Source organism: Mauremys reevesii, linkage group 3 (genome assembly GCF_016161935.1).
Source record: "Mauremys reevesii isolate NIE-2019 linkage group 3, ASM1616193v1, whole genome shotgun sequence".
Taxonomy (NCBI): Eukaryota; Metazoa; Chordata; order Testudines; family Geoemydidae; genus Mauremys; species Mauremys reevesii.
In genome coordinates this window covers 205,392,226-205,415,271 of record NC_052625.1, presented here as the reverse complement: position 1 = coordinate 205,415,271, position 23,046 = coordinate 205,392,226, and the positions used below count along the sequence as shown (strand labels likewise).

General features: G+C 45.7%; 1 protein-coding gene across 11 annotated transcripts in view; it reads right to left on the bottom strand.

Moving 5' to 3' along the window:
- The window catches only part of ASXL2 (ASXL transcriptional regulator 2), a 228,384-nt gene that overhangs the window by 86,095 nt on the left and 119,243 nt on the right, over positions 1-23,046 (bottom strand). The window contains exon 1 of one of the 11 annotated variants that reach the window (XM_039531286.1): positions 1,762-1,841. The exons of 9 other annotated variants lie outside the window; for them this stretch is intronic. Coding sequence is in view for 1 of the 2 variants with exons in the window: in XM_039531284.1 (XP_039387218.1) it covers positions 119-155 (37 nt within the window). In the remaining variant the exon portion in view is untranslated. Of the gene's footprint in view, positions 1-118; positions 357-1,761; positions 1,842-23,046 lie in introns of those variants that run through there. One more of the 11 variants, XM_039531284.1, reaches the window with a different exon arrangement.

Here is a 23,046-nt window from a genome sequence, read left to right as displayed (position 1 = left end):
GGTCTTACCTCTTACTACAATAGCAGAAACTACAAGCAAGCCCTCCAAAAACCAACCACCTAGCTCCTTACAAAGGACAGTTTGTTAGCAGCTGCCTAATCAAGTAACTTCATCTTACCTTGGAGAGGAATTTCGTAAGGCTGCTCTCTCAACATTGTTTCTCGTTGTGAAGATTTGCAATCAATGTTCCAGGCTTCCGCCCACCCTCAGCTAAGATGCATGGATTCTAATTGCAATGTACAAGGTTTGTTTTTAAATTTTTTCCCCTATGCTCCTGATTGGCTCAGGGTAATGCCCATGTGGGTCTACAAATGCTGGGTTTCTATCCATTTTAAAATCAAAGTGTCAGTTTTGCTGCTGTCAGAGCTCTTTATTTTTGTACATATAAGGAAGTGGCTGTTGATGTTATCTGAATGTGTTTCCTGTTTTATATGTATATGAGCAAAAATGATGTCACATTAAACTACACTGCAAAGTTCCACAGAGCTCAACTCAAAGCCTCTAAGCAAGGGGAGGGGGAGAGAACACAGCTCATCTGTTCACCCTCTAACCCAGTCTGCAGTCACTTCACTGAGCCCTGTTAGAGTTCTGTGTTCTCTCATGCTGCACCAACATTGCTTGCTATTGCAATTCACAGCCCAGCTCAAAGGGTCTCTTAAATGATAGACAGATGTAAAAATGATCAGTGGTTACCTGGACATTTTACAACTGTAGGTCCCTTCTCAGCTGCAGGCTGCATTTTGACTACATCTGAATTACAACAATTGGAATTTTAAGAGAGAGAGTAGACAAGTTACGGGCTCGATGCAGGAAGTCAGACTGTGATCATAATGGTCCATTTTGGCCTCGTAATCTATAGCAGGATGTGAGACTTAAATCATTTGTTTTTAAAGCACCGAGAGACCCTTAGAGAAAAGGTACTTAACGGACCAAATATGAATATTATCTTGTGAGAGAAAAACAACCCATTCTCTCTGAAGTCTAAAAGGAAAACAGTACCATACTGTCCTGCTCACACGTAGACATGTGGCTTCTGGGGTGGCCTACAGATCTGACCGAAGATAGATTTTTTTTTCCCTCTCCACTGCAGCCTGAGGCCATATAAAACTCAGGCCCCCCTCTCTCTCCTCTTGTTTTTTGGATGCCTACCTTTGCATTGAACACCAATGCACAAATTTGAACTTTGCTTGAAAATTAGCTAAAGGGGCCCAATTTCAAGCAAGCCGTACAGCATTTGGCAAACTCTCAGTGAAATAAGATTGTGCTTGTGCTGAAATGCAAAAATGCTTATGCAAAAAGGGCCTTTTGCAAACCCTCTGCATAGGGTTGAATTCAGACTAAATAGATGTGCCCTTCATTGTGACTATTTCTCACATTGCTGTTTCAGTGATAAGCTGTAGGAAGTCAACAACCACACCAGGGGTTTTCCCTAGCTAGTTTTCGCTTTGCTAGTGATTTCTTTAGTTTTTGGTTTATAGTCTAAAGTGCACGTTTCCTCCCTTTATTATTCTCCCCTTATTGCTTCTCACATTGTTACCATCCACCCCTTATGGTGGCAACAATAAAAGAACCACTATGTGGATGGAAAGAATAAAAGAATCATCACTGAACTTGGCTTGTCACTCTTCGCCAGAAATGTCTCTCTAACTATACCAGCTCGTTGGGGACTCTCCAGACACTGAAGGGGTCACTCACACATAGATGTCACCTTTAGTTAAAAAAACAAAACAGCCCTGAAAGATTCCCTGCGATACTTCTCACCCTAGAATGCGTTCTTTGGAGTCCAGTCAAACAACAGCTGTCTTCGGTGTGGGTGCCTGTTCAGATGGGTTACTCTCAAGCATGTCTGCTTACAGTTGCTTACATGTTTTCAGTAGTGGAGGTGCTCCAGGACGCACCTGCAGTCTCTGAGAGGAGGGAACTGTCTCCTCTTTTTGTTACACTGACTTTGCATAGAATCTAAAATCAAAGAGCTAAAGCCATTGTGATCTTGTCAAAGAACTGGGCATGTTCGGTGTATTTGATCAGATAAACTATGTCAATCTGCTGAGGTTCATGCTGAATAGACAGTATCATAGCAACTGGGATTTTGTGTTATAAGATTTCACAACAATTCTATGGCTATTCATTATGTCTGATAGGTGCTTTTAGAAATCCATGAGGAAGTTCATGCATGTAAGTTACTGCTGGGCAAGGAAATTATATCTAGAAAAAGGAAAAGATGTACTGGGCTCACCTTCCACAAAAGACAAGTTTTGGTGGTATTTCCCAAGCTAGAGACAGGATAAGACTAAGGAACTAGTACTAGGAAACAGAGGTATGCCATTCTGTCTCGTGTTGCTAGCAAGGGTAAATGGTCCAGGTTAGTGTGCATTGATGCAGAAGAACAGTTTAGTATCTCCCAAGGTTGCCACAGAAAACTAAGGAATTCAAAGTATGGTGGTTAAAGGTGTCATTTTTAAATAGTCACCTAGCTGTTTTCCTCCCCAAGGAATGTGTTTGATATTTGATGCAGCTATGAGCTATCTAGTGAACACAACAGAGGTTTGAGAGCCAGGACACCTGGCTTCTCTTTCCAGCTTGGTCTCTGGGTTGCTGTGAGACATTTAACCTTTTCTGCAGTGCCTTATTTTAATTCCTGGCAAAATTAAGATACTTTCCTCATCGAGCATTTGGGAGGCTAAATTAACATTATTAAAGGGCTTAAAAATCTTTGGATGGAAAGTCTCCAATTCCTAGTGTAAGCAGGGTCTGAATGAGCTCTCCCCTGACATCTAGTGATGAGCTGGGGAAGAGGACTTCAGGAGCCAACCTTGTTTGCATAGACACACCCACTCTACCTAGGTGCAGAGCATGATGGATCTGCTTTGCCCAAATGATCACTTTCGGTGGGTGTTGGATTACAAGTCACTTTGTTATTGGGTGCAGGGATAATAAAGAGTTGTTATCCCTGTTGTGTGAATCAGGGCAGTAGAACTGCTCTTGCTAAGCAGGGGGTAAGGGGTGCCAAAGCCTAGTCGAGATAAGAGAGGGTGGGGACAGATGCTTATACCTGGTCATGTGGACTCTCCATAAGGATCCTAGACAGCATTTGACCTTTCCCTCTCCACTGCGTAATAACAGAGCTGATTAAGTTTCAACTGAGACTCTTTCGTTGCAGACCAATAGACCTGAAATCACCAATAACTAGGTCTAAGCATTAGAGCTGCTTTGGGACAATGTCTCCGATGAAAGAAACTGTCCAGCCTGCACTAGCCATGAGGCTCCCCCACTAACAGCTGAAATCACTGAGAGCTGTGTTAAGTGGTGGGACCTCAAGACATCTCAGAGGGTGCGGAGCGGTGAGTGGCTGGCCAAGCAGCTGATGCCAGAGTGAGTGCCTGGACAGCGGAGTAAACAAGGTGCTTTCCTCTTACCCCAGGGCGGGAGGTGGACTTGCACAGATGCACATGAACTCTAGGTCTGCAACTATGAGTGGGGTGCACTGGAGGAAGAAGGGAGAGGCATATTAAAGGAACTCTTGGTTGCTGGATTTAAGAACCTGAAGCAAAAGACACTGCCCAACGTACTCTGGGGTGGGTGTTTTACTCATGGTTTGATGCTTATGAATCCTGCTTGTGAAGTTTTCCCAAGTTAATGCCAAGATACTTTCCTCCTTTTTATTAAAAGTTTCTTTTCTACACTCAGACTCTGTCCTTGCAAGAGGGAAAGTATTGCCTCTTAGAGGCACCCAGAAGCTGGTGTGTCATTTTCCCAGGTTACTGGGTAATGACTCAAACTGGTTCTGTGTTGTATTTTTGAGAAAACCCCTACATATTAAAGCCAGCCCTTGTGGTGGACACGTCCACCTGGCAGAAGGACAACACTAGTATTTGGGAGTGATCACCTTCTCTAGTCTAGCCTCCTTTTTATCAGAGAAGGATCGATTTATTTAGTTTGAAACCATTCTTGTCTCATTTGTTAAACACGGGCAATGTGCTCTGCACATTGGGGGCAGCATCTGTCTACAAGAGTTCGCAATCTAAGAAAGCCCACAGGGAGAAGGTTTTTCTGTAATTTTAATAGTTAGTTTACTTCTTGCCTGCATCCTTAAGGAGAGAGATAGGGGCAGAGTGGCAGCACTGGAAACTGGGATGACAGAGCATTTCATGTGCAACTGGAGCTGGGGGTAAAGGAACAGAGGTGGGAATGGAAAATGAGACAAATGGGGTCTTGAAATTGGTATCATTGGCAGAGCTACAGAACAAAAAGACAAGAGTGGAGATGCAGACCAAGTTCAAGTTCCGCAGAACGTTGAAGGCAAGGGCAAAGTTTAAAACTAAGTGCCAGGGGCGACTCTACCTTTTTGGCCGCCCTAAGCAGTCATGCGCGGGGAGCGCCCGCTGCGGGGCAGCGGCACTCCGCTGGCCTGGCGAGGGGAGGGGCTGCGCTGGCCAGGCTCTCGGCTGGACTCGCAGCAGGTCAGGGTCCGGCGCTCTGAGCTGCCGCGCAGCCGCTGGCGGAGGTCCAGCCGAGCCGCTGACAAGCGCCTCCGCGCGCATGCGCGCTCAGGCAGGTCCTGCTGCCCTGGCTCCCTCCCGCAGGCGCAGGCACGCGCGTCCGGCCGCCCAGCCCGGCCGCCCCCGCCAGCCCCCCCTGCCCGCGCTAAGTGCAATGAAAAACAGGGACCCATGTGATCATATCAATGGCCAAGCTGATATGAGTGTCAAGTTTAGCCTTGAAGCAAAACTTCCCTTGTTCTATCTTATCTTGGGGGGAGGGATAGCTCAGTGGTTTGAACATTGGCCTGCTAAACCCAGGGTTGTGAGTTCAATCCTTGAGGAGGCCACTTAGGGATCTGGGGCAAAAATTGGTCCTGCTAGTGAAGGCAGGGGGCTGGACTTGACTCAGTGACCTTTCAAGGTCCCTTCCAGTTCTAGGAGATTGGTCTATCTCCAATTATTACCTATCTTTCCTATTGCACTTTCCATTGGTCTCATGCCACTAACAGATGAAAATAAAAATGACATTTAATATCCAGGAAACTGGTGTGAAAAATATAATCCACATTGAAAGTGCAAGCAGCGTTTTTTCCCCTGACCAGACAGACCTTACTTCCTATTGAGCACTGTAATGTCAGCAGTCTGAAATTGGGAATGCTGAAGTGAGTGAATCTATCACCCGCAAAACCTCTCGCCAATAGAATTATGGCATCTTTAGATCAGAAAATGTGGCAATCACAGTGCCAATGCCCTGTAGAGGTGGCATGAGAGAAACTCACTACATATTACTACAGCAACATAGAAAAGCACATTTTACTTTTAGCTTTATGTTTGTTTGCTCTGCTTAAAAATAACTAGAAAGACATTAAACTGTAATAAATTTCTTCAGTGTTTTAGCTACAGATTAGCTCTGGAATTAATGACTCCTATATGCTCTGGCTTACATACTCTAGTATTTAGTACAAAATAGTAAGTTGAAATAGAGCAGATCTTTAGGAAGAAACGTCCAATTTTGATCACTGCTCAAGATGGTCAAATGAAGTTTCCAGATTTCAGAGTTTTGATACAGCAATTCCAGCTCTGCCTGGTAACTAGGTGAGGCCTCTAGCTTGAGGTGGCCAAAGTGTACAGATCACAGAGCACTACCATGTAGATTATGGGCACCTTCATCTTTACAAATGAGTTAGTCTACAGTGATGAAAGGTCTCAGCATACAGGTCTGTCACATCTTATGTGCATTTAACATGCGCGATCTCAACTTTACACGGTCAGCAAAAACAAAACAAGAGAAAAATAATGTTAATACTGTACCTGTAGTGCGGGCGATTGCGCCTGCCATTACACTCAATGTAATTTTGACTAGACGCGATTTTCGCTTTACACGCTGACTGCGGAACGTAACCCCAGCGTAAGATGCGACAGACCTGTACATTATTCCAGCTTAGTCTGACCAACTACCTGTAGGTACAGCTCTGTATTTATAGGCTCCAAGGCCAGAAGGGAGCATTGTGATCATCTAGTCTGATGTCCTGTATAACACAGGCCAGAGAATTTACCCCAAATAATTTATAGAGCAGATCTTTTAGAAAAGCATCCAATCTTGATTTAGAAATGGTCAGTGATGAGGAATCCACCACAACCTTTGGTAAATTGTTCCAATGGTTAATTACCCTCACTGTCAAAAATTCAACTTCCAGCCATTGGCTAGTGTTAGACCTTCCTCTGCTAGACTGAAGAGCCAATTATCAAATATTTGTTCCCCATGTACATACTTTTTAACTGGGATCAAGTCACCCCTTTACTATCTCTGATAAGGTAAACAGACAGAGCTCCTTGAGTCTATCACTGGAAGGAAGATTTTCTAAACCTTTAATCAGGCTCATAGCTCTTCTCTGACCCCTCTCCAATTTATCAACATCCTTCTGGAATTGTGGCCACCAGAACTGAACACAGTATTCCAGCAGCAGTCACACCAGTACTAAATATAGAGGTGAAATAATCTCTTTACGCCTACTCAAGATTCCCCTGTTTATGCATCCCAGGATCACATTAGCTTTTTTGGCCACAGAGCCGACGCAGTGGGTATTCACCCACGAAACCTCATGCTCCAATACGTCTGTTAGTCTATAGGTGCCACAGGACTCTGTGCTGCTTTTATGATGGATAGAGTTGTTTGGTTTGAACCAACAACCATGATTTGAGGACTTCAATGGCTCAGACACAGGTTTGATACAGGAGTGGGTGGGTGAGATTCTGTGGCCTGCATTGTGCAGGAGGTCAGACTAGATGATCATAATGGTCCCTTCTGACCATAAAGTCTATGATTCTATGTACAAGGAGAGAGGTGGCACCTTGCTACGTAGAAGGGTTGCACCTCAATACGTCAGGAGTGATGTGTAACTTGTTTGTACCTGTGTATAAGAATACACCCCGGGGCGGTGTCTTTGTCTGGCCTAGGGGGCAGTGGAGAGTCCTGCCACTGACTGTGCCAGTCCATTGCCAGGGGGCACATATTTGTAGTATGTCCTGTAGAGTCTGCTGGAAACTATTACTGTGTTTCGTTTGACAATAAACCTGTCCGAGTGCCTTCGTACCTTATCGGAGTCTGTGGTCATTGGGGGTTCGCTCAAGATCTGCTATGTCAGCGATCTGCAGAGCCAGGGCATCACACAGAGGGAACACACGCACGCAGCTGACCGTTATCAACATTGAACAGAGCAGAGCACCATACTGGTGGCATCTGACAACAATGACAGTTCTCAGTTTACAATTCATTTTGAGACCTAGCCAGTTTTTAATCCATTTTAATGTGTGCTCCGCTAATTTTCATAAATTCTAGTTTTTAATCTAAATGTTGTGTGGTAATAAGTCAAACCAACATACTTCCAGAAATCAAACCAATATACTTCCAGAAGTCTAAGTATATTATGTTAACAACATTACCTTTATCAACCAAACTCATCTTATCAAAAAACAATATCAAATTAATCTGGCATGATCTATTTTCCATAAACCCATGTCGATTTGCATTAATTATATTACTCTTCTTTAAGGCCTCGACAAGTTGTCAATTTAACCGTCAATTGAGCAACTCCCAATTTCTGGTGCATCTAACAGTCACCAACTTAGTCTGATTAATCTGTAACAGCCAGTGCAGATCAGCTGGAGTCACCAGCCTTGCTGCTCCTGCCTAGCATAGAGACATTCAAACTGAAGACCTAAGAAACATCAAGCTGTTGGTCCTGTAGCGGATGCTTAGTTTGGTTTGACTCCCCTATGCCCACACCCCCACACCCTAAAGCCAGACCAACACTGATATCAACTAAGCTCCTCAAGGCCATCATTTTAGCTACAGTACCACAATGGGAATGAAATCTGATTGCTTGTTTTGGGTCACATTTCCACCCTTGACTAATTTGCTATTTTGGTTTGATCTATAGTAACTTGTTATTTACTGAGCTACTTAAATTGCACTCAGGTTCATTACTTGTGACTACGTTTTAGGGTTAGTTAACATAAGAACGGCCATACTGGGTCAGACCAAAGGTCCATTTAGCCCAGTATCCTGTCTTCCGATAGTGGCCAATGCCAGGTGCCCCAGAGGGAATGAATAGACAGGCAAACATAGGCTGGGGCACCATCCCTGTCCATCCTGGCTAACAGCCATTGATGGACCTGTCCTCCAGGAACTTACCTAGTTCTTTTTTGAAACCTGTTATAGTCTTGGCCTTCAGAACATCCTCTGGCAAGGAGTTCTACAGCCTGACTGTGCGTTGTGTGAAAAAATACTTTGTTGGTTTTAAACCTGCTGCCTATTAATTTCATTGGGTGACCCCTAGTTCTTGTGTTACGAGAAGGAGTAAATAACACTTCCTTATTTACTTTCTCCACATCAGTCATGATTTTATAGACCTCTATCATATCTCCCCTTAGTCGTCTCTTCCTAGCTGAAAAGTCCCAGATTATTCTCTCCTCGTATGGCAGCCATTCCAGACTCCTAATCATTTTTGTTGCCCTTTTCTGAACCTTTTCCAATTCCAATAGATCTTTTTCGAGATGGGGCAACCACATCTGCACACACTATTCAAGATGTGGGCATACCATGGATTTATATAGAGGCAATATATGATGATATTTTCTGTCTTAGTTGCTGGGTATAATTCCTTTGTACTTAATGGAAATTACATCTGGGCAAGAAATAATGCATTTAGTATTAGGAAACTACATTTATTAAAAAGCAGAACTTCTATTAAAGGTGAATGCCAGTATTTTTATTAAGACAACAGAAATTATCGACAGAGCAATCTTTTGGAATTAAAGGACAAATATCAGTCAATCATTACAATAATAAGCTCTTTTTTGTTCAAAGAGCTTTATGAGCCAGGGCAAATTTGCACCCTCAGTTATGTCTGTGAAACTCTTCTGCCTCTACTGGTGCTGAATGAATTTACCAACCAGAGTTTGACACATTATTTCATTAATATTCACACCTACCACCCAGGACTGTTTGTTATTCTACTCACTTCAAATACAAGTATCTGAGATACAGAGAGACTGATGCCAAAAATCACAAAAATATCCATACTTATAGGTAACCAACTTCTACACATTAGGGCTCGATGTTTAGTGGTGTCAAGCATGCATGACTGCAGTTGGCTTCAAAGGAAGCTGAAGGTGCTCAGCTCTTCTGAAAGCCAGGCCCTACGTGTCTCTAGATCAGTGGTCCCCAATCTTTTTCATCTGGCTGGTGCCGGACAACGAGCCATTGAGGACCGTGGCTGGCGGATGAGCATCTGCCGAAATACCACAGAAAATCAGTGGCATTTCGGCGGCGATGCCTCTGGATGCTGCTGCTTCTGGGCAGCATTTCGGCAGATGCTCATCTGCCCGCCAGTACGCGGGCACACATAGATGCCCCGGTGGGTGCCACGGCACCCGCGGGCAACACGTTGGGGACCACTGCTCTAGTTGGTCACTCAAACTAATGTACACAAAAGTAGCGGTCACTTGAAACTTTCAGCCCAAGTGGCTTACTACCCAAGCGCGCACACTGCAAGTCAGTACCAGAGTTTGAGTTAGAACTCTGGAGTTCTGATTCTCTAGGCTGTGCTCAGACTATACAGCTACCTGTATTCTCCAGTAATTAGAGCAGGCAACTGCAGGCAGGACTCCCACTTTCCAATCCTAACTTTGACAACAAATGGATCTTGGCAAGTCCCTTTGTCTGTGCTTCCAGAGAGCTGTACAATGGGAATAATTAAACTAACCCATCTCTAAGGGTGAATGTGAGCATTAATGTAAAATAGTAGATATTATATAATACGCTGCACGAGTCCTGATAAGTCTAAGATCCAAGGATCAAATCCTGACCCCACCAAAGTCACTGGAAAAATTCTTTGACTTCAGTGGAGCCAGGATTTGATGCCAGGTATCTGGAAATCTCACCTGTTATCCTGTGCCCTACCACCCCTGTTATGATCAGCTAAGAAACATCTGCTGCTGGAAATTAACTGGAAACACCATAGGTCCAGTTGCAACTCTTTGCTCAAAGAGGCACTTTCTTTCTCTTTTGCTTCTTTCAGGCGCCAGACACTGCCTGAATCTAGCCACCTTAAGGGTAAGAAGCAAGTCCTATTTATTTTGTTTAGCTTCGGTCTGCTGTTTTTGCAAAAAGCAAATCCAATCGATGTTTAAATCTGTGAAACTGAAGGGCACAAACGCCACAGCATGAGGCATCTGAGAGATCAGACATAGAAGTAATGTAGGATTTGGGATTTTTTTTTAAGATGTCTGAAAATCACTTCCTCCTTTACATACCTGCCAAGCCCCAAGTTCAGGATTCCATGTTTCCTCTGCCTCAGTTGATGACATCAAATACCTAAAACAGAGAAGAGAGCAGTTTCCTCCAATGCTCCAGGCATTTGTGATCCTGTCAACTCTTGCATGGAAGACACTGAATCCTGGACTTTGGACTTGGCAGGTAAATAAAGGAAGAAGTGATTTTCAAACCTTTTGCAATAAAATGTAGCTATGTTTATCATTTTTACGTGTATAAATATGCAGTGCTAATAATTTGGGATCCTAAACTTTTTTCAAAAGCTACGAAGTTGACTCAAGTAGTTTTGCAGACTGCTACCGGATAGAGGCTACAAACAGGGCATAGAGGTCAGTCATGCTGTTGGACTGTTGCTGCTCTTTATACAGGATACATCTCTATTCCCAGTTATTTTGATCTGCAGCTGTGTCTGTTATGAGAAATAAACTGAGCAATTGTGCTTCTAATAGTCAGCTCGCGCCTTTTTCCTTCAGTGCCAGCTGTAATCCGAGGAAAAATACTTTTCTTTTAGAAAGTGAATTTAGAGACGAGCAATAGTAATTACAATTGGAGATGCTTATTGTTGAGGAAAGAGTAAACTAATTAAATATGTATAGCTTGGCCCAATGTCCAAGAGGGGTCTGGATAACCATTTACAAGTATTTGCAGGGGTATAAACAACAAAGAAGGAGAGGAATTATGTGGAGTGATACACAGGAATTGAAGGAGGACTCCCGGGAAGAAATCGAAGGAAACTATAGGTTGCATATTAGGAAAAATTTCCCAACAGTGAAATCTTTTAGCCTGTGGAATCCTCTCTCCAGGGAGCAGATGGAGGTCATTGGGGTCATTTAAGACATGACTGGAGAAAGCCCTGGAGAGGACATTGTAGGGAACAATCATGCGGATGAATTCCATGACCTTATAAGTCTTTTCCCTAATTTCTAGGAGCTGAAGTTCCCTTTTTAAAGTGCACATAATGACTTTAGTATATTTAAAAGAAACATTTAACAATCAAACTCACCGATAGCTATAAATATTCCTTGTGTCTTTTTATAGTGCATAAACATTTATAAGCAAGAGACATTGTAAGAGCGTGTTGGAACTTGTCATGGGACATGGCCTCCAGTATGTCAGCTAGGGATGAGGTAGGAGATCTCACACATTGCACCTTTCCCCAAAGGCTTCTAGCCCTTGAACCTCGGGCTGTGACTGCACTGGTAATTTTCTTAAAATCATTCCCTGCTGCACTACCACCACATTGCTCCATCGATGCCATCAGTATCGGGAGTGCTTGCACAGAGAGGACAAAGCCAGTTGCTGACATTTTTACCAGAGCCACATAGCACTGCTCAGAGCTGGTCTAGAAGATACAGTTGTATAAAATGCTTGCAGCTGCTCTACGTTACCACCAGTTGAGCTCCAAGGTTAGAAGCTTAGGGTCTCATCCTAAGAAGCTGAGGGCCCACAATTCCATTGACATAGTGGTAAATTTGTGCTAAGGACACTGTTCTTTTTACAGCACTGTTAAAAATATCCTTCCCTCGGCATGGGCATACCGAGAGTCACATCACACTCAACCTTCAGGAGGGAGAGACAATAAAGAGCAGTTATGCTTTTGAATGATAAGAAGTTTAATCCCAGAAGTCACTGCACTTGATTTTAAGTGACACTCTCTCTCTCTGGACATCCAAATCCTCTGAACTTTTTGCTTAACAACTTTCTCTTTTCACATGCTTATTGGTGACTGGCCAAATAAGATTATTGCTGAACTACCTCCTGTAAGAATGCTTACACCTCCCAGAGGTGTTGGGATGATTACGCTAATGTTTGCACAGCACTTTCATGTAAAAAAAGATTATGATGAAAGGTGTTAAGTATTATTAGACATCACCTCACAATCAGTACTTCTAGGGTGACCATAAATTCATCTGATTATACAGTCATTTGGAAAACATGACACACGTGCCACTTTTTCATACAGGACTTTAAAACCTTCTATTACATAGGCTATGTCTGCACTAGCACCTTTGTCAGCATAACTTGTGTTGCTCAGGGGTGTAAAAGAAACACCCCCAAGCGACATACGTTACACCATCAGAAGCACTGATGTGGACAGTACTGCGTCAGCAGGAGACGCTCTCCCACTGACATCGCTACCGCTGCTCATTGAGGGTGGCTTAATTATGTTGACAGGAGAGCTCTCGCATCGGCATAGAGCGGCTAACATGGGTAATTTCTCCAGCATAGACATGGCCTTATAAACAAGTAGTCAGAACAATTCTACAAAGCAATTCTTGCAAAGAGCACTAAGTGTAAAATGAACAATAAATACTTAGTATTTCTATAATGCATTTCATCTTCAAAGTGCTTTGCAAATATTAACTCCCATCCAGTCCTGGTAGGTCGGTAAATGTTACCCCCGTTTTACACAAAGAGAAACCAGGATACAGAGAGATGAAGTTGCTCAACAACATTCCTGGTGTTTGATTCCTAGCTCTCTGCCACATCATATGACAGGTTCCCAGTCCAAGATCTCGAGGTCAGACCTCTTGCAACAATAGTCCAGCAGTAAGTTAAACAGGGACGGCTGTCTGCAATCTCCTCCCTCAGACCAAGATCCTTTGGGGCACTCAGAGTTGCTGCAACATCTCTGCATTGTGTCCTGAAGGCAGACAGAAGTGGGAGAGACTGCAGTGTTAGTTATCATGAGTCACACACAGGATAGGAGGCAGGGCCTTTTCCACTGTGGGTACATGAGGCTGAAATTCTCTGTCCTGTGACATTAAACACCAGCAGCAGTCTTGTGGACTCTTTGTGCAATACCAAATAAGGGGTATTCCCCATTCTCATTTATCAGATTTTCTGGGTGCCTACCCTAACCATTAATTTTGCAGTTTCATTTAGATTTATTACTCACAGAGGCCTCTGGGCATGGAGCACCAAACAGTTAGTTGTCAGTATTTTCACTGACTGACCTTAAAATATTTATTATTATGTGTATGTTCATTGATCTAGGCGCCTATGCCCACCAGACAGTGAGCATCTCACAAAAACACCTGGGAACTGGGAGTGGATGACGGGATGGATCACCTGATGATTCCCTGTTCTGTTCATTCCCTCTGGGGCACCTGGCATTGGCCACTGTCAGAAGACAGGATACTGGGCTAGATGCACCTTTGGGGCTGGTCAACACTACGTCGTTAGGTCAACATTCCCCGCATTAAGTCGAATTTATAATGTGCTTGTCTACCCTACAGAGCCCTTCCCGCCAACCTAAAGGGCTTTTAAAATCAACGCTTGTACTCCACCTCAACGAGAGGAGTAGCGCTAGATTCGACCTTCCCAGGTCGAATTAGGGGTAGTGTAGACACAGCACAGTGTATTTTGACTTGTTTGGCCTCTGGGAGGTGTCCCAAAGTGCTCCAATGTGTCCGCTCTGGCCAGCGCTTTCAATTCCAGTGCACTTCAGCCAGGTACACAGGAAAAGCCCTGGGAACTTTTGAATTTCATTTCCTGTTTGATCAGCATGGAGAGCTCACCAGCACAGCTGACCATGGCTGCCCAGGGCCGCAAACGTGCGCCAGCGTGGACCGAATGGGAGACACTGGCTCTGATTGCTGTGTGGAGAGAAGAGTCTGTGCAGGCAGAGCTCTGAACCAGCAGAAGAAATGCTGACATCTATGCCAAAATGGCACAGAGCATGGGGGTAAAAGGCTACAGCAGGGACACCCAGCAGTGCCGTGTGAAAATAAAGGAGCTCAGGCAAGCGTACCAGAAGACAAGGGAGATGACTAGCCTCTCTGGTGCTGAGCCACAGACATGCCATTTCTATGAGCAGCTGCATGCGATTCTAGGCGGGGACCCCACCAGTACCTCAACACTCTCCGTGGCTACCTCCCCAAGGGACCCAGGCAGCCACAGGCAACAACAAGGAGGACATTGTTGATGAGGAAGGAGGAGGAGAATGCGCAGCAGGCAAGCAGAGGATCCATTCTCCCCAACAGCCAGGACCTTTTCCTAACTCTGGAGCCAATCCCCTCCCAAGACTCACTGGTGCGGGACTGTGATGGCGGGGAAGGCACCTCTGGTGAGTGCACACTTGTAACAACACTACAGGGGTTAAATGCAATTGTGGTTAATGTTTAATTTGAGGTAAACAATAGGGACACAGTGGCAGCCAGTGCAGCCACGCAAAGGGTGCTCCCCAGAAAAGCCTGTCTATGTACCAAGAGTTTCCACACTAAGAAGTGTCCCCTGGTGTGCCCTCATACCGTCTATCCTTTCGTGTGCACTTGCCATGCCTGCCTGCAAACCAAAATCTGCTGCCCAGCGCTCTGCCATGTATTGTACCTTATTGGCTGGCTGAGTACCTCAGGGAATGTATTTACTGCTGTGAATTCTTTCATTCATTGCAACAGTTAACCTTTTGTTTTCAACAATGTATGCTTTCCTTGCAGCGGCAACATTTTCTCTGGCACAAAGGCTGTCCCAGATTAGAAGGTGAAAAAAGCGGACAAGGGAAGACATGTTCTGTGATTTGATGCGTTCCTCTGAGGCTGACAGGACCCAGCTGCATGCATGGAGGCTCACACTCTCAGAGAGCATGTGCATCAACCAAGAGGGCAGGGAAGCGGGCAGGGAAGAAGAGAGTAACACGCAAGAGGAGATGTTGCAGCTTATTGGGGAGCAAAGAGGTTGAGGTGCAGGAAAGGCAGCTAGACCTTAGAGTCCCGCTGCACCCAATGATGAACCAGCTTCCCTCCTCACCAAGTTCCATATCCTCCTCTTCCAGATGTCCTAGAATGCAGAAGGGGGGGGAGGAGAAGAGACGAAAGCTCCGTTAGCCCTTGAACTCAACTCCAGGGGATGGTTCATGGAGCAGAAAGCTCTCGTTCCCACAGCTTTGATTGCTAGACAGTGCAATTGTAATAAGCTGTGTCCTTGCCCCTCCCTCCCTGTGTTATCAGGCCCTTATCTGGTTATCATTGCTATTCATTACGGTCTCTGTTCAGTGTTTGTTAGCATAATAAAAATGCATGAATTGAGGACAAGAGGCTCTTTATTCACTGTGCACACAGTGGTTGGTGGGGGTTTAGTTTACAGGGCAGTACATGCGAAGAAAGGGGCAAGCTGGTAAGGAACAACACACAGAACTACCATGCCAGTGTAGGATCATTAAGGAAACCGGTTTTCAAAGCCTCTCGGAGATGCAGTGCGCCTTGATGTGCTCTTCTTATTGCCCTAGTGTCTGGCTGCTCATAATTGTCAGCCAGGCGATCAGCCTCAACTTCCCCCCGTTACTTTCACAGATATTACGTAGAACACAGCGAGCAGCAACAACAACAGGAATATTGCTTTCGCTGAGGTCTAACCTAGTGAGTAAGCTGTGCCAGTGCCCCTTTAGATGTCCAAAAGGCACATTCTACCACCATTCTGCACTTGCTCAGCCTGTGGTTGAACTGCTCCTTACTGCCGTCCAGGCTGCCTGTGTACAGCTTCATGAGCCACAGGAACAAGGGGTAGACTGGGTCTCCAAGAATAACTATTGGCATTTCAACATCAACAATGGTAATTTTCTGGTCGGGAAGAAAGTTCCTTCTTGCAGCTTTCTGAAGAGTCCGGAGTTCCTAAAGATGTGCGCGTCATGTACCTTTCCCGACCATCCCGCGTTGATGTCGGTGAAACAACGCCTGTGATCCACTAGCGCTTGCAACACCATTGAGAAGTAGCCCTTGCGGTTTACGTACTCTTTGGCAAGGTAGTCCGGTGCCAAGATAGGAATGTGCATTCCATCTATTGCCCCACCAGTTAGGGAACCCCATCGTGGCAAAGCCATCCACTATGTCCTGCACGTCTCCCAGAGTCACTACCCTTCTTGGCAGAAGTGAATGGATTGCCCTGGCTACTTGGATCACAGCAGCCCCCACGGTAGATTTATCGACTCCAAACTGATTCCCAGCTGACCGGTAGCAATCTGGCGTTGCGAGCTATCGCCACACTCTTCTCAACTGGTAGAGCAGGTCTCATTTTGGTATTTCTGTGCATCAGGGCTGAGGAAAGCAATTTGCAAAGTTCCATGAAATGGCCTTATGCATTCGAAAGTTATGCAGCCACTGGGACTCATCCCATACCTACATCACGATGCAGTCCCACCAGTCTGTGCTTGTTCCCTGGCCCAGAAGCGGCACTCCACTGTGTCAACAAGCCCGGCTGCCGCTGCCAGTACGTGCAAATTGCTCCATTCCACGGCTTCCAGCACTGCTATTTGCGCGGCATCACATTCTTTCTGCATGGCTGCTCCTGGCTGGGCTCTGCAAATACTGCAGGGCAATGCGCAAGGTGTTTGTGACGCTCACAACAACGGAGTACAGCTGAGCGGGGTCCATGGTTACTGTGCTGTGGTGTCCACATGAGTAACCCAGGCTTAGGAGTGAAAATGATTGTTTGCCATTGCTTTCAGGAAGGGAAGAGCCAAGTGCATCATGGGAGGCTGACGATATGTACCCAAAACACCTCATGAAAATGTTTTTGTCCCATCAGGCATTGGGAGCCTGACCCAGAATTCCAATCGGCAGCAGGAACTGTGGGATAGCTGCCCACAGTGCATCACTCTGTGAGTTGATGCTACCCACGGCAGTGGGGATGCGCTCCACCGATGGAATGTGCATAGTGGGGACATAGACCATCGATTTTGTAAAATCGGAGGCTACTGGTCGACTTCAATAAATTTGACCTAATTTCGTAGTGTAGACAAGCCCTTGGTCCTACCCAGCGTGGCCATTCTTATGTTTACTTTATAAATTTCCACCACTTTAGTCTGCAGATGCTGGACTCTTTTGGAGGGGGAAAGGAGCATCACAGTAGCAGAACGGGGTTTGCAGTTTGGTGAAGATGCTGCAGTATGTCATCATCCAATTTCTTTTTGTTAAGTCTTCTTACCCTGAACTAACTCCCAGCTGCATTGCTGTCATTGTATGCATTCACGGAGAAGAAAATCTCTCTACGGGAGGGCACACAAACTACGAAGGGGACTAGGCTAGACGCTGGTGTCCAGGCCCCCGTACGTCCACTTCTGGGCTGCAGAAAGATGGGGTGGGGGGGGGAGGGCGGTGTAGAGAAATGTCAATAAGACTCTCTGGGATCAGGATCACTGTCTGACTTTCTCGTAACACCTGAGCTCACCCCCCATCCCACCCCAGACAGGACTGAGCGTATCCTGGCTAAGCCAAGGAGGAGGGAGAGCCCCCAAAAGACAAGGCCCCAAACATTTCCACCACAGGGAACTGTTGTCCAACGCAGCCCCCTTACACACCCAAAGGCCTACCCTGGGCACAGGGAGAGAGAGTCTCCAGTGTCTTTAGCCAACACCCTACCTGGCCACCCCACATGGCCCACTTGCCTGGCTGAACTTAACCACCCCCATACCCACCCAACGGCCCTCTTCCCTGTCTGAGGGCTTGGCTACACTTACAAATTTGCAGCGCTGCAGCAGGGTGTGAAAACACACCCTCTCCAGCGCTGCAAATTGCGGCGCTGCAAAGCGCCAGTGTGGTCAAAGCCCCAGCGCTGGGAGGTGGAGTACGGACAGCGCTGGGAGAGCTTTGAAGTGTAAGTGTAGCCAAAGCCTGACAGTGTGCCCAGCCAACACCCGCATGTATCACCGTATCCAGCCACATCCCCTAGGGCCTGTTCCCCTGGCTGACACCACACCCAGCGACCCCCCACCAGGGTTCCTTCCCTTGGCTGACACCACACCCAGCGACCCCCCACCAGGGTTCCTTCCCTTGGCTGACACCACACCCAGCGACCCCACACACCCCCAGGGTCCGTTCCCCTGGCTGACACCATACCCAGTCACCCCCCTGGGGCCCACTCTGCTGATACCATACCCAGCCCCACACACCCACAGGACTCACTTCCCTGGCTGACACCAAACCATGTCATGCCCACCAGGGCCTAATCCTCTGGCTGATATCATTCCAAGCCCCCTTCCCCCACCGACAGGACTTGCTCTTCCGCTGACACTGTACCCTGCCCCCCCACACACGGTGCAGCCCATTCCCCCAGCTGGCACTGGCCCAGAACACAAGAGCAGCCCCAGCAGAATAAAGAAGATCCAGTCCTCACCCAGCTTAGAAATCAGGCGCTCCTGGCACACCACACTGCAGACAAATCATGGAAGCCTAAGTGCCAGTGGGGAACACAGGGGGGAGGGAAGAGCCTGTTGGAGCAGGGGTGGGCCAGCCCAAGGGAACAAGAGGCATCCTGGAGGCAGGATCAACGCCACCACTTGGCAGGTCTCCCACACCTGTGCCAAGACAACATGGGGGTAGGCACAGGTCAGACAGAATCAGGCTCGGTTCTAGCTGCCTCAGTACAGGGCAACAGGGTTTCCATTCTCCCTGGAGAATCTTTGCAGAGATCAAAGCACTTCTGCGAGGGGCCATGGGAGGCAATCGGGAAGCAGCACAGTTTGTGATGTGTGGTATATAAAAGACTGCTGCACGGCCACACGCACGCAGAGTTTACAGGGAACGCGCTTGTTCCCTTTTTTTGCTTCTTTATATGTACTAAGGTCTGAGAGGTTTCCTGCCTACACACTGCCAAAAATAAAGTGGGCTGTAGTGTAATGTACTTTAACGCCATAGGGTTAGGAGGAACTGCAAGGGTCAATTAGACTAAACCCCTGCCAAGATAGAGGATTTGTTGTGTCTAAACCATCCAAGACAGATGGCTCCAGCCTCTTTTTTTGAAAACCTCCAAAGAAGGAGATTCCACAACTTCTGTAAGTAGTTTATTCCATTGTCCTACTGTTCTTACAGTTAGGACTTTTTCCTGAGATTTAATCTAAATCTGCTATCTTGTAGTTTGAACCCATTGCCTCTTATTCTGCCCTATGTGGCAAAAGAGAACAACTTTTCTCCATCTTTGTGTGTCCACCACATTCCCTGTGTACCAAACCAGTGACGTTGTCAGAGAAGGAAATCCAGCTGGTTTGGTGTGATTTGTTCTTGGTGAAGCCATGCTGGCTGCTAGTGATCACCCCTCCATCCTCCCGGTATTTGCAGATGGAATGTTTTATACATGGCTCTAGCAGCTTCCCAGGTATAGACCAGTCAGCCTGGCTTTGATAGCTTCCCAGCTCCTCCTTTCCCCCCTTGTTAAAGATGGGCCCTACGTCAGCCCTCCTTCAGTCTTCCAGCACCTCACCTGTCATCCAGGAGTTTGCAAATAATATTGCTAGTAGTGCTGAGATTTCTTCAGCACCCCGGGCTACATAGCATCAGGCCCTGCTCACCTGAACTTATTCAAATAAGCAGAAGATCTGACATGTTCTTTACTTAACCCAAACTGCATTTCTTCCCCTTTGTTGTCTATAGTAACTTCACTAGTAGTCTGGTCACTTTATTTTGTGTGTGAAGACTGAAGCAAAGGAAGCATTGAGCAGTTCTGCCTTCTTATCTCCCATTACCAGCTCACCTTCTCCATTGAGCAGCAGGCCCACACAATCCCTGATCTTTCTTTTTTGTCTGACGTATTTGGAGAACCCCTTCTTGTTGCTTCTAACACTTCTTGCCAGTTGTATTTCATTTCTTGCCTTAGCTTTCCTGACTTGATCCCAACATGTTCATGCATTTCCCATGTGTACATCCTTCATGACGTGCTCCTCCTTCCATTTCCTCTATGTATCCCTTTGGGGTTTTAGATAGCTAAAAAGCTCCTTGTGCAGCCATATCGGTCTCCTGTGCTTCTTATCTTTCCTCCACATCAGAATAACTTGATGTTGAGCCTCTAATATTAGATCTTCTTGACCCCTTCGACTCAGTTTCTTCCTAATTGGTCTTTCCATGGGATCTTGCCTACTATTTCTCATTTCCATAGGATCTTGAATTCTATCAGATCACGATCACTTCCTCCCAAGTTCCCAGAGGAAGTGATCATGATCTGATGGAATCCTGGATAACTAATGAAATAGGAGCACCACAAGAGAGTGAAAGTTGAGCAGTTGAGCAGCTCTTACCTCTTGTGCCTTAACTGAAGGGGTAACTATCAACAGTCTTCAAGACAGGTCTTCCAGAAACACCAGGAAAGACCACAGTTGATCTTGCTGATGTCTCTAGAGGCATGTTCTCAGTCTGGGAGCTTTGACCACCCTGTCCTTTCCATATTGCTAAATAGCAGGAGAGACCCACAGCGGTCTGGCCATGTTAAAGGCTGTAATGGGATGTAAAAGGTTGAGAACCTTGCTCTAGGGGTTGACAACAAGCAGGAAAGTTTTAAAGGAAACCCCAATCATACTTTTAGGCTTTCTTTATCCATCAGAAAGAAGCAAGAGGAGGCACAAGCCCAATTGAAGAAAAAAGATATTTAGCAGGTCACCTTTTACATTACCAACCTGTCAATGAGTCAGACGTCTAAAGCTTGATGGAGGTTGATAAAGTAAATTAACATACGGAAAGGTCAGATATGGAGTATAACAAAACCTATGCAGAAACAGAGTTTGCAATATAATCTCTCAAGAGTCAGTTTTACACCATGCCCTTCAGTGGGGATTGAGACACCCTTGAGAATCCTAGCGTGAAGTCCTGGTCACCTCTTTACTTAGCCTTTCCTTTCTGTTTATTCAGCACTTACCCCAACCAGCTGATCATCATTTCCACATTTCATCTTCTAGCCAGGGTATGGTTAACACAGGACTTCATGGATGACACCAAGGCTACCTTGATTTATCAGGAAAAGGGTGATGAAAGCTGCAGCTTCTTCTAACCCCATCTGTGTACACACATAGTAGGGGGACAGTCTAGATTGCCACATGTCTGGTCACCCTTGGTCTATGCAATTGAATCCTGAAGTTGCTCCTGAATTGCCATTCTGGCAAGACGAAGCAATACAACTGTACATCAGAAGCAAGCCCACATCTCCAACACAGTTACTTTGATAATGGACCTAGCTTAACACTTCTTGGCACAGATTTAGTCAACTCTCTGTTAGAGGTACCATGCTTTACAAAGGGAGGGCAAGCTTTTACCAATTGCTGGCTTGCTTTGCTACTCTATCATGATTCCCATTCCTCTTTTTTCAAAAAACAACACACAGAAAACAAACCAACCAACCCAACAATCCTTCAAACACAGATACTCAGAACAATTTACATGTGAATTGGGTTAGAGAAGAATGCTACGGGTAAAGAGGAAAGACAGATACCCCTTACACATACACACTCTCCATAGCCCTTTTTGGCTGTGATCTGGAGTTCGACTATCAACTGGGGCGAGGAGAAGAAAAGGAAGGAAGGAAGGAAAATAAAATGCACCCTTGATTCCCTCAAAAAAACAAAACACTGTCCCTCAGACCCCAGAAATTCACCAAAAAGCAATGCCTGACAGTCACACTCTGCCTCCACCTGGAGGCCGCAGACCTCAGCTTTTCTTTGGATGCTAGTCTCCTTTGTTTTGTTCACACTAGTGGTAGCAATGGTAGGAACCCACCTGTAAACAGGTCTCCAGGAAGCTATTTAACCATTGCATTATATAGAGCCACTCTGGAGAATGTTCATTTACACGGTGCCTAAAATACCAGCATCTGCCTGGAGCCGTGTTTAGACTTGGGCTCCCACCCCAATGCTCCACTTGCTGGAGCTAAACTTGTGGTAGCAATTTATTGAAATTTTAGGACAAGTTTCTTATGGTAGACACGGCACCTCTAGCTGGTAACTTAGTCTTCTGGAGTGATAGAACTGCAACATTATTGGAGAGATGTAAGAAGAGATTTGATGAGCTGTTAGTGGGAATGAAGAAATAAGCAGGTCTGTGAAACACCGGAGTTGAAAATGCATGACAAACTGGTCTTTTCTGACCCAGTCATGGACCAGGAACCCATTGTGCAAGGAGCTCTATAAACACAGAACAAAGAGATGGTCTCTGCCTCAGAGTGCTAAGTAAGGGACAAGAGGCAACAGATGGACACAGAAAGACAAGGGAGTACAGATGAACAGACAGCATTGGTCAACATGATGGGAAGTGGTCTCAGCACAGCAGCAGCCTAGCCATTGTCACTTATTTTATTTATTTTTTTAAACCTGCATCACACCAAAGGAGAGTTTTGAGGAAAGATCTGAAAGTGGATAAAGAGGTAACTTTGTGGATGTGTAAGGGGAGCATCTCCCCAAGAATGGTGGGGCAGCATAGGAGAAAGCATGAAGATGCTTTTTTGTAAAATTAGCACATGGGCAATGAAGACTTGCATCATAAACTGATTTGAAGTGAGCCCACTGACAGCTTGATAGCAAACGAGAGATGACAGGTAGGCTGGGGATTGACGGTGAAGGTCCTTGAAAGTGAATACAAGCAGCTTTTGTTTGATGCAATAGAGAAGGGGAAGTCAGTGGAGGGATTCAAAGAGAGGGGTGACATGGTCAAAGCAACATATTTATACAGTATAGGAACTAGCTCACTGATCTGACTCCTCTCCGCCCCTCACCCCCCCACATATAGCGAGCTACTTGGGCCCAATCTACAAGGAGTACCTAACACATGCAGTATACAAGCTATGCACGGACGAAGATGAAGTTTTAGGGTAGCATTATTTTAAACGAAATGCTGTAGGAGCTCCTATGTTTACATGCAGAGATTTACCAAGAGTTACATGAAGTTCAGACAGCTCTGGAACAAGAGGATTTGGAACAAAGTTGTTAAAATACATGAATAAAATTATATAAAAAATACTCTTTCAACATACTCACGGGTT